This window comes from Convolutriloba macropyga, chromosome 13 (assembly GCF_964194025.1).
Source record: "Convolutriloba macropyga chromosome 13, txConMacr16.3, whole genome shotgun sequence".
Lineage (NCBI taxonomy): Eukaryota > Metazoa > Xenacoelomorpha > Acoela > Convolutidae > Convolutriloba > Convolutriloba macropyga.
Window position 1 is genome coordinate 17,815,633 of NC_134480.1, and position 16,771 is coordinate 17,832,403.

The 16,771-nt window shown below is 34.1% G+C and overlaps 1 protein-coding gene across 1 annotated transcript in view; it reads right to left on the reverse strand.

Moving 5' to 3' along the window:
• LOC142352310 (uncharacterized) overlaps nt 1-16,771 on the reverse strand; it is a 36,312-nt gene that overhangs the window by 2,171 nt on the left and 17,370 nt on the right. The window contains exons 8-10 of the mRNA XM_075404843.1: nt 16,125-16,301; nt 12,364-12,503; nt 6,350-6,566 (exon numbers count right to left, since the gene is read on the reverse strand). Of these exons, the coding sequence (XP_075260958.1) occupies nt 6,350-6,566; nt 12,364-12,503; nt 16,125-16,301 (534 nt within the window). The remainder of the gene's footprint in view (nt 1-6,349; nt 6,567-12,363; nt 12,504-16,124; nt 16,302-16,771) is intronic.

Sequence of the window (16,771 nt, forward strand, 5' to 3'; positions counted from 1 at the left end):
TTGAACAAAAACATTTTTTAAGTCCGATTTATTTCAATGGATTATATTTATTTCGTATTTGAGCATACTTCTATTTCTTAGAGAGAGGCTACAGGGTTACTATCAATACCAATAAGCATTAGAGATGGTAACTAAGACTTGTAGGAACGATGTTCAAATAGCGGGCATCTAAAATTGGGCTTTATGGGTTTATCCCGTTTCTACTTCTGACTTCAATTTTTTATACTGACTCTGTTCATTTTGAATTGCATTGTTGAGCAACTGATATTCAAAATCACTTTTAGCAGAATGAGAGAAGAGAGAAACTAGCCTAGAGAAGTCAAAAAGATTTCACGCAAAATGTTGAAAAAGCGGCAAAATGAGGTAAAGCGAAACATTTTTATTCGACGAAAAAAAATAGGAGCGCTATAATAGCCGGCTGAGAAGATGAGAGCGGCTATTAAACATACCCGGCAGATTGCCGGAAAATAGCCGCCGTTGATTCCAATAAGCATGATTGGGATTGAAAGAATAGAAGGTATTGAAAAAAAAAGATTTTTGAACAAAAACATTTTTTAAGTCCGATTTATTTCAATGGATTATATTTATTTCGTATTTGAGCATACTTCTATTTCTTAGAGAGAGGCTACAGGGTTACTATCAATACCAATAAGCATTAGAGATGGTAACTAAGACTTGTAGGAACGATGTTCAAATAGCGGGCATCTAAAATTGGGCTTTATGGGTTTATCCCGTTTCTACTTCTGACTTCAATTTTTTATACTGACTCTGTTCATTTTGAATTGAATTGTTGAGCAACTGATATTCAAAATCACTTTTAGCAGAATGAGAGAAGAGAGAAACTAGCCTAGAGAAGTCAAAAAGATTTCACGCAAAATGTTGAAAAAGCGGCAAAATGAGGTAAAGCGAAACATTTTTATTCGACGAAAAAAAATAGGAGCGCTATAATAGCCGGCTGAGAAGATGAGAGCGGCTATTAAACATACCCGGCAGATTGCCGGAAAATAGCCGCCGTTGATTCCAATAAGCATGATTGGGATTGAAAGAATAGAAGGTATTGAAAAAAAAAAGATTTTTGTACAAAAACATTTTTTAAGTCCGATTTATTTCAATGGATTATATTTATTTCGTATTTGAGCAAACTTCTAATTTATAGAGAGAGGCTACAGGGTTACTATCAATACCAATAAGCATTAGAGATGGTAACTAAGACTTATAGGAACGATGTTCAAATAGCGGGCATCTAAAATTGGGCATTATGGGTTTATCCCGTTTCTACTTCTGACTTCAATTTTTTATACTGACTCTGTTCATTTTGAATTGCTTTGCTGAGCAACTGATGTTCAAAATCGCTTTTAGCAGAATGAGAGAAGAGAGAAACTAGCCTAGAGAAGTCAAACGATTTCACGCAAAATGTTGAAAAAGCGGCAAAATGAGGTAAAGCGAAACATTTTTATTCGACGAAAAAAAATAGGAGCGCTATAATAGCCGGCTGAGAAGATGAGGGCAGCTATTAAACATACCCGGCAGATTGCCGGAAAATAGCCGCCGTTGATTCCAATAAGCATGATTGGGATTGAAAGAATAGAAGGTATTGAAAAAAAAAGATTCTTGAACAAAAACATTTTTTAAGTCCGATTTATTTCAATGGATTATATTTATTTCGTATTTGAGCACACTTCTATTTCTTAGAGAGAGGCTACAGGGTTACTATCAATACCAATAAGCATTAGAGATGGTAACTAAGACTTGTAGGAACGATGTTCAAATAGCGGGCATCTAAAATTGGGCTTTATGGGTTTATCCCGTTTCTACTTCTGACTTCAATTTTTTATACTGACTCTGTTCATTTTGAATTGCTTTGCTGAGCAACTGATGTTCAAAATCGCTTTTAGCAGAATGAGAGAAGAGAGAAACTAGCCTAGAGAAGTCAAAAAGATTTCACGCAAAATGTTGAAAAAGTGGCAAAATGAGGTAAAGCGAAACATTTTTTTATTCGACGAAGTAAAAAAAACATAACAGGACAAGTCCTGACACACAATTCAAAGAATTTTCATTGACTAAACAGAGAACTAGACCAAGAACGGACTATGAATGGATTGAGAAACTAGCCTAGAGAAGTCAAAAAGATTTCACGCAAAATGTTGAAAAAGCGGCAAAATGAAGTAAAGCGAAACATTTTTTTATTCGACGAAGTAAAAAAAACATAACAGGACAAGTCCTGACACACAATTCAAAGAATTTTCATTGACTAAACAGAGAACTAGACCAAGAACGGACTATGAATGGATTGGGAAAACCATAAAATCCGATCCAAAAAATCGAAAAAACTGTAAAAATCAGAGTGAAATTGCCGCATGTGAACAAAAAACCACTAAAGAGAAATGAAAATTTAATTCACACAAAAAACTAGGCCTAGAATGAGCTTTGAATGGATTGGTAAAACCATTTAGAAAAAAAATCCGATCCAAAAAATTGAAAAAAAAGTAAAAATCAGAGTGAAATTGCCGCATGTGAACAAAAAACCACTACCGAGAAACCGAATTTTTGTTCAGACACCATTTTCTCACTCTACTTTAAAATTAGAGCAAAAAAATTTCACGCCGCAAAACCACTCGCTTTTTCGCTCCACTTCCTGTTTCGGCGTGACGAAAATCACTACTCCAATTTGACTTCAAAAATCACGAAAATGTGTAAACAGATCTTAAAAAAAAACATAGCAAGACAAGTCCTGACGTACAATTCAAAGAATTTTCATTGACTAAACATAGCTGGCAGATTGCCAGAAAACAGCCGCAATAGATTCGTAGATCGGCAGTAAAAAAAAACAGTAAAAAAGACAGACCAAAAAAATTCGTCTTTTCATTGAAGGCTGATATGTTATATTTTGATTAAAAATCTGTATAAGTTTTTGCTGCCTCTAATAGCCGCTCTCAAATAACCTTCATTTAGAGTGACACACGCCCATTTGACCTTATCTCTTTCAATTAAAGTAAAAAAAGTCAATTTCAAAGTGAGGAAGTCATTTTTGAGAGTGAGGTAAGTCAAGTGTGACCAAAAACTTAATCACGCGCATGAACAAAAAAACTCGCTCCACTAAGAGCGAAAAATGACGTCACACATGCAATTCAGTTGAAATTGCATGAACGAATGAACAAGAAGTGGCTGTGACGTCATATGGTCGTAACAAAAATCATGACGACGAAATAAAAAAAAAACCAAGAGAAGGCCAATAATAGCCCCAGCTATCGCTGTGCGGCTATTAAACAGAAAAACCAGACCTAGAATGGACTAAGAGTGAATTGAGAAAACCATTTTTAAAAAATTCTGATAAAAAAAAAGAAAAAAAAACAGAAAATCAAAGTGAAAATGACGCATGTGAACAAAAAAACCACTAAAGAGAAATGAAAATTTAATTCACACAAAAAACTAGGCCTAGAATGAGCTTTGAATGGATTGGGAAAACCATTTAGAAAAAAATCCGATCCAAAAAATCGAAAAAACAGTAAAAATCAGAGTGAAATTGCCGCATGTGAACAAAAAACCACTACCGAGAAACCGAATTTTTGTTCAGACACCATTTTCTCACTCTACTTTAAAATTAGAGCGAAAAAAATTCACGCCGCAAAACCACTCGCTTTTTCGCTCCATTTCCTGTTTCGGCGTGACCAAAATCACTACTCCAATTTGACTTCAAAAATCATGAAAATGTGTGAACAGATCTTAAAAAAAAGACAGCGCCCCAATACAATTCAAATTCTTTGAATTGTAAAAAAAATAGGATCGCTATAATAGCCGGCTGAGAAGATGAGGGCGGCTATTAATCAACCAAAATGCAAAATCAACAGCTCTGACTTCAATACTAAAGTCCTTCATTGGAACTTCTTATAGAACAATAAAAATAATTTTACTGATTATTAGAGCACTGCTTCTCGACGTGCCCAGTTGTTAATGGGTTAGTGTATCCAAAAGTAGTAGTTCAGTTTGCTTAGTTAGACCAAATTAGTACATAGCTTAAATGTTACGCTAATGACTTTTCCGTTCTCTCAGAGAGTACAAAAAAGTTGGAAAATCTTGACTATTTGGACATGCTTATTTTGTGATAATTAGCATTTGATTCTATTTCTCATCCAAAACTTCTAAAAAACTGAAGGAAGTGGGAACTTTCGGCAACAAATTTAATTAAAAATTATCTAACCAATAGGTAGCATTGAGTACGCGTCAAGGATGTTTTTTCCACTTGGTACCAAGTGAAAGAAGGCGTGCCCAGGGAAATGTGCTTGGTCCATTGCTTTTTAAACTATACGTTAACCACATCAAAAACTCAAATAAACACTAACAAAAATTATACAGTATGCAGACGATTGCAGGTTATTTTCTTAGATGAGGTCAACCACTTAGCTAAACAAGATTTATCGGAAACTCTTAACAAAGTCAGTTCATAAGTATTTCATACTTTAAAAATCATGAACTAAATTTGAACGCATAGAAAACAGAGCATATCAAAATTAGGCCAAGCTGTAGATTTGAAAGCAAAGATTTGGAAACTTTAATATCTGACAAAAAATATGAAAAAGCGAATGCAAGTACCTTGGCATAATAATTGATGATAAACGTCAGTTTGAATCGCAATTCAAAAAAAAACTACAGAACATGGCTGTAGGAATAAAAATCATTAAATCAATAAGGATTCAACTCCCAACTAAAACATTAGAAACTCTTCAACTCGATTGTGCTATCGCATTGAGATTACTCGGAGCTGTTAATTATCAATATTAAGAAAAATTAATTCTTGTCGCTTGAACGGCAACTAAACTAAGGATTGAAGACAACTTTTATCCGAACTAAATATTAAAGTTCGAGAGATTTGAGAATCAACAAAAAGGTTTTAAGTATTCAACAAGGAATTGACATACGCTCAATTCTTGTAAGTTGATAAGTTTTGCCATGTATTTGTTGAGACTAAGCTACACGTGAACAGAAAAAAGACAAAAAAAAAGCAAACATCAAAACTTTTGTGACATTTTCTTATAACAAATAAATTCAAAGTCCTTAGAGGAATTAGATAACAACTGAAAGCATTGCATAGAGCGCCAATAGCTCTCAAAGAAACCAATTGGATGTTGGATTAATAAGACGAAGTCGTGAAGCTGCAAAAAGAATGACAAATGAAGGCAAAACAAAAGACAATCAAAGTTTACGAAACCACATTGTCAAAGAGATAAAAACGATGAGATTTTCTCTCAAGACATGTCTATTCATTTGGCCTCATTCTTCTTTATGTAGGATCTGTCATTAATTTGGCCTTGATTTGAAACAATTCTCGTCAGTAATGAACAAAATTAACCAAATTACAAAAAAATGAAGACCGCGCCCCAATATAATCCAAAAAAATTATTGATTGTAAAAATCCAAGATGAGTCCAAACATAGCCTGAACTTTCCAGCGAGTCCAACAAAAACGCTTAATCATTTCATACGTTTGTGAAAGAAAGATTAATCAGCAAATGAAATATTTAAATAAACCAAACATAACCGACTAACGTCGGGCGAATTGCTTCCCGACTAACGTCGGGCGTCAGCCGGTGAAATTTTAATTCCAGAAGACTCCTATAGGAAACAAAAGTAACACCAGCCCTTTTTGAGTTTCAAAAAGTGCGACAGCGGATGCTAAGTCTCTACTTTTTGGTCAAAAAAACACGGAAAATGTTAATAAAACAACTGTATTCCGTCTTCTATTCGCAAAAATTTAAACCTCGATAACTCACTGTAAAAAAACCAAAATCAAAAAAACTTTATTCAATATTCTATGCTGGACGGGCTTTTTAATGATACCAGTCTCAACTCTTTAAGATGAATACATCGATCTGGGGTGGGGCAAAGGTTGGAGGGGGGTCTTTGGCTGCACAGGGTTGGAAGGGGGTCGTTGGCTGCACAGGGGTCTTTGCCTTACGACCTGAACGATGTGCAGGGGTAGGGACTGGGGGTAAAGTGGGGGAGGGGGACTGGTGTGGGGGTTCAACTTCTAAGAACCCGCCCTCCACACCATAAGTATGTCTCGAAAACTGTTTCTGTGAATCCCATATTTGGTGATTAGTGAGCTGAAAGGCTCTAAGAGCACTTAATGCCTGCTGGGCGCTACCTGTTTATCCCGTTTTTGAGGACGAAGATACAAATGGGTCAAACGAAAAACCAGTCAAGCAAAAAAATCGCATAAGAAAAGACCTACAGGACTAATATAATTGCTACAAACTTTGTTTGAGAGCAATTAAAAACCCTTTGAGTATATATCCCCCCCAAAGTGGTTCGGAACAATAACCATATCAAGATGAGACAGAAAGTGGTTCTACCTGTCCTTTTGGTCCATCGTCTATTAGACCTGTCTGTTGAAGAATTTGTTTATCAATTGCAAATGCTGGTCTGTCTGGTTTTAGGATTAAGCCATCGTTTGTAATTGATTTGAAAATATTGGCACGGTCCTCGTATCCAATCTTATCCGATGGTCCAACTGGCCCACAACTTAGAACTGCTACCATTATCTGTAACTCTGGGTAAGGTTCCTCGCCTCTAAACATCAGCACATAATTGCCCTAAGATAAACAGTAATATACAGTTACCCATTATTAAATCTTATCTTAATTTTCCGTCCAATTTCGATTTTTACGCATGCATACACTATCAGATGAAATTTTAATTTTTTCAAATTTCAAAAATTCGACAAGCATTTGTGCGATGCAAATCAAGATAGACAATTGCCAGTTCCCTAATAGCAGCACTATGTTAGTCTACTTGACAATTTTCAAATTAATCCAACTTCTGCAGTGTAAAAATTAAAACCCTAAGTATTGAAGCTATTTCTTCAGAAAAATTGAAATTCTTCTGCCTGGACTTTCTGTGTGAGTAAGCCCCACAATTTTCTTAAACTGAAACATACCCGGCAGATTGCCGGAAAATAGCCGCCGTTGATTCCCATAACTCTATTGTAATTGAAAGAAAAGAAAATATCAACAAAAATTGATTTTTGTATAAAAACATTTTTAAGTGCGATTTATTTTGATGTCATTTCGTATTTGAACATACTCCTGTCTCTCAGTGAGAGGCTACAGGGTCTAGTATCAATACCAATAAGCATTATAGATAGTAACTAAAACATATGAGAACAAAGTTCAAGTACAGGGCATCTAAAAATGGGCTTTATGGGTTTATCCCGTTTCTATTTCAGACTTTGTATTTTTTTAATACTGATTCTCTTCATTTTGAATTGCATTGCTGAGCAGCTGCTGTTTAAAAAGATTTTGAGCAGAATGACAGAAGAGTTAAACTAGCCTACAGAAGTCAAAAAGATTTCACGCAAAATGTCGAAAAAGCGGCAAATGGGTAAAGCGAAAAAAAGTTCGAAAAAAAAAATTAGAAAACATTTTTGAGTGCGATTTATTTTGATGTCATTTCGTATTTGAAGATACTCCTGTCTCTCAGTGAGAGGCTACAGGGTCTAGTATCAATACCAATAAGCATTATAGATAGTAACTAAAACTTATGAGAACAAATTTCAAGCACAAGGCATCTAAAAATGGGCTTTATGGGTTTATCCCGTTTCTATTTCTGACTTTGATTTTTTTAATACTGATTCTCTTCATTTTGAATTTCTTTGCTGAGCAGCTGCTGTTTAAAAGGATTTTGAGCAGAATGACAGAAGAGTGAAACTAGCCTACAGAAGTCAAAAAGATTTGACGCAAAATGTCGAAAAAGCGGCAAAATGGGTTAAGCGAAAAAAAAGTTCGACGAAGTAAAAAACATAGCAGGACAAGTCCTGAAATAAAATTCAAGGAATTGAATGAAAAACTCAGACGTATTCTACCTGACCAGCAGATCAATTGAACAATGCCACCCAGAACACAAATAAAATCAATACAGAACATCAAAAAATTGATAAACTAAAAGAATCGAAACTAAACAAAAATATACTCATTGCTAAAACTCTTGAAGCTTTTAAACCTGAGGCAAGTTTTCCCTGTAAAAAATCTATTTAAAAAATATGTTCAAAGCCAAATTTTGTTTTTGAAATTGGTCCAGTATTATATCTGCAAGACCTGAAAAATATTCATTGGCCCTTGAAGATCGATTATCTCGAAAATGAACAAAAAAATTAAAAATCAATTGCAAATTATAAGGAAATGTTGCTGAAAATTGTGATATAATTATCTTCGGGATAATTTCTGTGTCTCTAGAGCCTATCCAGTAACCCAATTCCAAGCTTTGAAAAACGCTTTTTAGAAAAAATTTCAAATTTCACGAAATTAAAATGTTGAAAGCTATTCAATTGCCCCTAGCAACTATTTAATAACATACTACCAAACTCTGGATGAGGTTACCTGGCCACTGAGGCAAAAAAAACAAAAATGTTTTTAGAAAACTTGAAGAAAAATGCAAATTTTATCAAAAAACTTCTAAAAGTCGAAAGGTTACATTGTTGAAAACAAATCTATTGAAATTAAAATCCATGCAGTAATTTTTCATCAGAACGTGGAATATGTTTTCCTGCACTTGAGAATGTACGAATATCAAAAACTGACAAGAATTTTAGGCAGCCTTAAAAAAATTGCAGATTTTATCAAAAAAAGCTAAAATTCGAGACATTAAAAAAATAAAAAACCAATCCATTGTTACTAGAAACTATGCACTGCCCTATTAACAAACCTCAAAGGAAATTGCCTGGTCCCTGAAGCTGGAGAAAATAAAAAAAATGACGAAAACGTTCAAAAACCTGAAAATGCGAATTTTGTGGAAAAAAATTGATAAAATTTGTTACATTCAAAAGTTGAAACCCATTCCATGTCAAGTGAAAACATTCAATAACTTATTATTGCACCCCTGATGAGTTTCCTGGGACTTAAAAAACTTGAATAAAGACAATAAATGTCAAAAAATAATTAAAAAAATTGCAAAGTTTTGTCAAAAAATGCTAGAATTCATGATGGCAAAAAGTTAAGAACAACACCATGACTACTAAAAACTATGCAGTAATCTATCATCAAATCCTTTATCAAACCCTAGAGCAGGTTTCTTGACACCTTGGGCTAAAAAAACTCAAAAAATGATACAAAAATTTTCAAAAAATCTTAAAAAAATTGCAAAAATTAGTATCATTTTTTGTGTTTGTGTTTGTAGTACAAAAATATATAGCTCATAAAATGGTCATAACAGGCAGTTTTGTCTCCCAAAAAACCTTCATCGCCTTTCAAAAACTTCAACCTTGAATAATAAAAAATCACAAAAACATCAAAAATTGCACCATTTTGAGCCCAAAAACTCCTAAAAATGACCTTTTAACCTTAAATTAAGGCCATCCCAGCAGTTGCACCACTATAAGCACTTGAAGGACTACTAAAGTCCACTTTGGGCCTCTAATTAAACTTAATGCTCGCTGAGCTTTACCTGTTTATCCCGTTTTGAAAGATCAAAGTCATTAAAAAATGTGTATTTGAATTGTAAAAATAGGAGCGCTATAATAGCCGGCTGAGACTATGAGGGCGGCTATTAAACAACTAAAACTAATGATTATCCATCCGTTCGTCAAAAAATTGACAAAAACTGGCGAAAAACGTTGACAAAATCCATGGCTAGAATTTAGAACTGTGCGCTTTAATATTTTGACTTGCCAGGATACTAATCTCTGATACCCAATAGAGAAATGTTAACATTTTTCCTCAAAGTTAGAAGTACAATCAATAAACATAACCGACTAACTTCGGGCGAATTGCTCTCAAAAGGACCGGAGAGCCGTTGGCTTTGTCAGTAGCTAGCCAAGTTTTATTGAAGCTAGCGCTAGCTTGAATCGACTCTTCAACTTTTAGTTTTCTAGCTTTGTTAGTAAACAAATCAAATAGAAAACTGATATTTAAACAACTTGCAAACATCGCAAAATTTAAAAGAAAAGCTTTCAGATTTTGCAAGGAAAATGTTCAAAACTATTTTTTCTCTCCTGAGTTATGTCAAGTAAACCATCTAAAAGACTTGAAAAACTTCGTTGGCCAGTAATGATAGTTAAACTGGGAAAAGGACAAAAACACTAAAAAATTTTGAAAACAATTGCAAATTTTAACAAAATCTTGCTAAGATTCAAAATACATGAATCTTCAAAACCATTCCATTGTCTCAAGAGACTATCCAGTATCACTATTTCAAGCTTTAGTTAGTTTTACTGGCTCAAAAACATCCATAAACTTGGAACATGATAATAATCTTTCGAAAATTTAAAAAATTAAAATTTATCGAAAAAGTGCTTAAGCTGGAGTCATTTAAATATTGATAACAATTCCATGAATCTAGAAACCATGCGGCAGCTTGTCATGAAGCTTTGGAGGAGGTCCCTAGGACCCTGGTGCCGGAAAAAATGATAAAAAGTCAAAGATTCAAAAAAACTTGAAAAAATTGCAAATAATTTCAAAAATTTCTGATCTTAAAATCTTGAAAACCCTTCCATAACATCTAGAAGCTATGCAGTAACCTAAGCTCAAACTCTAGAGGAGGTTATGTGGCTGTTGAGTTTGGAAAAACCAAGAAAATGACAAAAAAATTTCAAAAAACTTGAAAAAAAATAGAAGTTGCAAAAAAAACTGCTGAAATTGTGATAAAAGTTGTAACTTATCCATGGCCAACAAAAGATTTTCAGTAACTCATTATCAAACCCTAACGAAGATTTTTTGTTCGACTGAAAAACGTGAATAAATGACAATAATGACAAACAAACTGACAATAGCGATAATAAACTGACAATAAATTCAAAAAATTGCAAGTTTTGTAAAAAAAAATGCTAAAATTCGTGGTGTTGAAATCTGGAAAAACATTTCATTACATTAAGAAATTATAAAGTAACTACTTTTGAACCCTAGAGGAGGTTTCTCGAGTCTTGAGGCTGGAGAAACCTAAAAACCAACAAAAAACCTGACAAAATTACCAGTTTTATCAAAAAAATTGATAAAATTTGTCATATTAAAAAACTGAAAGCTATTCCACGGCAAACAAAATTGTTGCAGTAACTTATTATCACACACTTGAGGACGTTTTCTGGCCCCTGCGTCCGGAAAGAAGTGGATAATAAAATATAAATGTCGAAAAACGCTCGAGGAGGTTTGCTGGCTCTTCAGGTTGGAGAAACCTAAAAAATGACAATTTCAAAAAACTTGAAAAATTTGCACGTTTTGTCAAAAAAAGGTTAAAATTCGTGATGTTAAAATGTTGAAACCATTCCACTTCCACTAGAAACTATGCAGTAACGTAATATAAAACCCTTGAGGAGGTTTCTTGACACCTAGGGCTGAAAAAACAAAATGACAAAAATTTTCAAACCCAACTGGCAGATTTCCAGAAAATAGCCGCAATAGATTCGTAGATCGGCCGTCTAAAAAAAACAGAAAAAAAAGACAGACAAAAAAATTCGTCTTTTTATTGAAGGCTGATCTGTTATATTTTGATAAAAATCTGTATAAGTTATTGCTGCCTCTATTAGCTGATCTCAAATAACCTTCAATTAGAGTGACACACACCCGTTTGACCTTATCTCTTTGAATTAAAGTAAATAAAAGTCAATTTCAAAGTGAAGAAGTCATTTTGACAGTGAGGTAAGTCAAGTGTGACCAAAAATTTAATCACGCGCATGAACAAAAAACTCGCTCCACTAAGAGCGAAAAATGACGTCACAGATGCAATTCAGTTGAAATTGTATGAACGAATGAACAAAAAGTGGCTGTGACGTCATACGGTCGTAACAAAAATCATGACGAAATAAAAAAAACCAAGAAAAGGCCAATAATAGCCCCAGCTATCGCTGTGCGACTATTGAAAAAATTTGTGAAAATTAGTATAAAATTGCGTGTTTTTAGCGATTGGTTGTTCGTCAGTAGCCACGGGAGGCGGGGGTGGGGGGGGGGGGTTGGTGTACACCGGGGGTCTGATGGTGAGGGGGGCGTGCAACAGTGGGGTGGGGGGGGGAAACAGCGCCGTGGGGGGGCAATAGGGGGGGGGGGGGTCAACAGTGGGGGTGTCGTCAACCTCTAAGAACCGGCCTTCACAACATAAGTATTAAGTCTCCAAAACAGTTTGAGCTGAAACAGAGCTGAAAGGCTCTAAGAGCACTTAATGCCCGCTGGGCGCTACCTGTTTATCCCGTTTTTGAGGACGAAAAGTCAAAAGCGTCAGACGAAAAATCGGTCAAGCGAAAAATCGCATAAAAAAGACCGACAGGACTAATGTAATTGCTACAAACTTCGTTTGAGAGCAATTAATAATTATATTCATCAGAGGTTAGTTCAGTGAACCTAAAAACACATAAGAGCTACTATTAACTAATTATCTTCGCACATACTCGTATGTATTATTTGGCTGTTGAGTAGTAGTCCAGAAAGTGTCTTTGAAAGGAGCCACATTCATTGCCCACGCAAACATTGAAGACTCCCCAATCTTCCACTGTTCATTACCCGGTTGGTAGTCATTACTCACTCTTCCCTACACCACAAAAATACAAGCCTTAAATTTAGCGGGCTTGAAATTTACATCGACAACACATCTACAAAAACTTTCGTCGAATAGCTACTGTTTGATCGAATCATTAACTAAGTTCTTCTTGTGCCTATTATAACAACGAAAAGTATGAATTTAGACTCGTAAAAACGATTTATCTCTCCGATTTGTAAAAACTCGCCGAGAACAAAACAGCCTTCTATTTTTCTAGGCGTTAACTTGTGAAGTTTTAGAGAAGTTAATTGAACTCAATTTGAAATACAGAGGAAAAAAACAAGGCGGCTCGTTAATGTGCGTTCGCACATGATGTTCCGACCCGAACTGATCTACATTTTTGACTTAATTGTCAACCGAATGAAGAGATAACAGAAATAGATGTTTGAGTTTAAACCAATCGTTACAAAAGCTATCTACTAATTGAATTACATGATGTCATGCCTCATTAAAGCGCCAATGACATCTGACATTAAACAGACTACGAGACGAAAGAACGAAAATTAAAATAGCAAAAACGAAAACTTCACGGCAAAAACTGAAAATCTAAATTTAAAAGCACATAGTAACAACGTCAAAATGCAGTCAGATAAAACCTGAATTACTCGAATTTACTAACATTTTTTAAACCAAGAAATTTCAAAAGTCTTAAAAATCATTAGCTTTTAACTAAATAATCTTTGATAAATTACAAAAAGTTATTACAAAACCAAAAAGAACTGTCTTTGGGTAGACTATGTCATAGAAACGAACTAAAGAAAAACTTAAAAAATTATAAACGATTTGCGAAAACACAAACTTTTGCTATCATTAAAATCATTAGCTATTATCTGAATAATGTATTTTTAATTGAAATCTTATTTCTAATAATTTAGTTGAAGGAATTATACTGAGAGATTAACTAAGTTGATTTGGGCCACAATTGAAAACCATTGGGATCTGTTACCACGCGATTGTTCTGAAAGAAGAGAAGAAACGCAAAAAAAGAGCACTCAAAAAACTTTGATAAAAACGCATATTGTCTAACACAGAAAGCATCGGTGACAAATACTATCAGTTGATATGTTATTTTTTGAAACACAAGAAATTGGATGTGACCTCTCATTGATGAAAATAAGTTACAATTTGACGAAAAGAACAACATAAACTGAAAAGTTTGAAAATTATTTGAAATTGTATATCATAAACTTTAAGACTAAAAGCTACGAACTGACTACTTCGGGTAACATTATAAATCCAATCTTCAATTACCAGCTTAAGCGACTTGTCAGCATTTTACGGCGACCTAAAGAACAAAAACAGGCAAAAACAGCAATTTCAAGAAAAAAATTAAGCGAGAAAAGTGTCGAAGGCATTAAAAAATGAACTTTTCACTAAAACTTTTCTATTATCAAATAATTTTTAAACAGAAATGCCATTCTTTTTTTCAATCAATAATATTTCAAAAAATAAAAAAAATGAACAAATACAGAGCCACGAAATTTTTGAGAAAACTCGTAGTATCAACGCCATTTAATTCATAAGCTTTCAACGGAATCCACTAAATACGAGATATTATGCCTCCATGGGACAACAAGTTTGTTTGCGACTCATATTTCATTAATAAGACCTTCCAACAAGTTATTGACGATGAAAACAACAAAAAAGTTGGACAAAAACTAAAAATTAAGTAGAAAAGTGCCAGAAGAAAGTGTCGAAAAGTTCTTCTCAGAAAATTTTATCTATGATCCGTTGAACGTCTTCGCTAAACCAATGGGAACTATCAGTAATAGGATAATGTGATAGGATTTCAAAAGGATCCAAAAATAAGAAAAGTACCCAGAAATTAAAAAAAAAATTATATCTGACAACTAATGGCATTGAAGTTTAGAAACTAATTGGTAAAAAATGAAGCCGCTAACAAGATTATTTTTGGCTGTACTAGAAAAAAAAAGATCCTGTAAGTTCCAGGGCTCACTAACAGTCCGCGAAGAAAAAGCTTAGGATTGGTTAATGTTCAAAAAAAAAATTCGAAAAACTATTTTAAAAATCTTATTTTATTAGCCTTTAAACTCAGAACCTTTCATCGGAGGTCAAAAACTACGTTCAGAAAAAACACGATGACGGGCAAAGATGTTTCTCATGCATAGATAATCAATAAGTTATCACAATAAGTCTTACGACTATGAAAATAGCAACAAAAACAGGCGACAACCAAAATTCAGTAGAAAAGTACGAGGAGAAAATTTCAAAGCCATTTAAACCATTAGCTTTTCTCTGAAAACTTTATCTGCGAACCACTGAAGTTTTTCTTCAAGACAATAGGAGCTGTCAAAATTAAGATAATGGGATAAGATTTCAAAAGTAACGATTAATACGGAAATATCCAAAAAAAACTTAAAATTTTTTGAAATCTTGTGTCAATGAAGTCATATAACTAAAAATTAGAAGATAAAACTGCTAGCCAGATCAAATTTGGTTACAGTAGGACGGATGAGGGTGCTGTCATTGCAGAGACTGACTTACAGTTCACGATAATAAGTTTACGATTGGTTAATGTTCGAAAAAATTTTTCGAAAAATTATTTTTAAAGTCTTAACAGCTATTAGCTGTCCTCTCAAAGCACTATATATGTTCACTAAAATCTCATTACGGAACTTATTGCACTGTTAGTCAATGAGTCCAGGCCATAAGACTCCAAAAAATTAGTAAAACCTCAAAAAGATATTCAAAATTTCTTTTAAAATTAAGAAAACTCAAGAGTCAAAGCCAAAAAACATGCGCAATTCTTTGAAAACGATTTTTTTGTTCACCGGGCTGCAATTGATTGTAAAGGAGGTTTGTCATTAACGGAACCTCGATATGAAAAGTGACTTGTCTCTAGGTGACTTAAAAAAGCAAAAAAAAAGTAGAAAAGTATAAAAAACCAGCTTTCAAATAGAATTCGAATTTTTTTTTGATATTGAACATCCCTATGAGACCAGAACTAGTCTATTTTAACGCCTTTAGTCTATTAGGAACACAAAAATGGTTCATTTATGGCAAGAAATTTAAGTTTGAAATACTATTTTTTATAGAAAATATCTTAATTTGAAGAAAAATCACATTAAAAGTGAACAAATATCCCGTGTTCACACAAAACTTCAATCCTCGATAACTCCTCAAAAAAACAACGAAAATAAAAAAAATAATTTTGAATTCTACGCTGGACCAGCTTTTCAATGATACCACTCACATTTCACTGCGATGAATATATCGATCGGCCAAAATTGACTGAACAAAAAAAAAACCCATTTGAGTATATAGTTCCCCCCCCCACAAGTGGGGTCGGAACAATAATGATGACAGCTTATGACACATACGAGCAAAGGGTTGCAATTCCCAAACAAAAAACTGAAATGAAGAACCTTAATAAACTATCCCACTAGTGAAGTTACTGCAAAATTGCGAAGCTTCTCTTAAAAAAACCTTTAGAAAACCAAAACGGTGCAAAAATTTATAATTTTTCGTGATAATTCGCAAGACAGCATCTGCACGACTATAAAGTTAGCTTTCGTTATATTCAGGAAAAGATAGAAGAAACATTAACCGGAGGAATTTATTGGGTAATTATAAGGTATATAATTCTCTCACTTGTGACACTGAATTCGAGAGGAGACTCTGCAGAGCACTCTTGGGCAGAGACATACAGTACTGAACAGTGATACCACTTTCCTGTGCAGCCTCTCCCATCTCTACAAACATGTCAGAAGCTGCAGTCAAACTGGAGGTGGTTGCAATCGATTCCTCAAGGATCCAGTTCTGCCAGTCCTGCTCAACATATATCTCTCATTTCAGACTGATTTGGATTTGAAATAGCAACTAATTAATTACCGATCATTAGCACCACAGATTTTTTTAAATCATTTTATCATTTCTGTGATCAAAAATGTAACCCTCAGACAATGAGTGTGAAATTAAAGCTTAATACAAAACAAACGACTATCGTTGGGTCAATTTATCTCGAACGTCTGGGGGTAACTCGATTCTGTAGTAGCATGGTTCTTGCCTGTTGATTTTTGGCTACTCAGTCTTTGACTTTTTGTAGTCAACGGTCAATTAAGTTCAGCTGCTTCAACTTGTGAACGAGAGAGCAATTTAGAGTACGTAAAACACAAGAAGTCAAGACCTTCATAGTCCATCGAAAAGTCAACAACGGTCAAGGGAAAATTGCGCATAGATAAACACGACTACAATAACTGCTTCAAACTTTGTTCAAGAGCAATTAATAAACCACACTA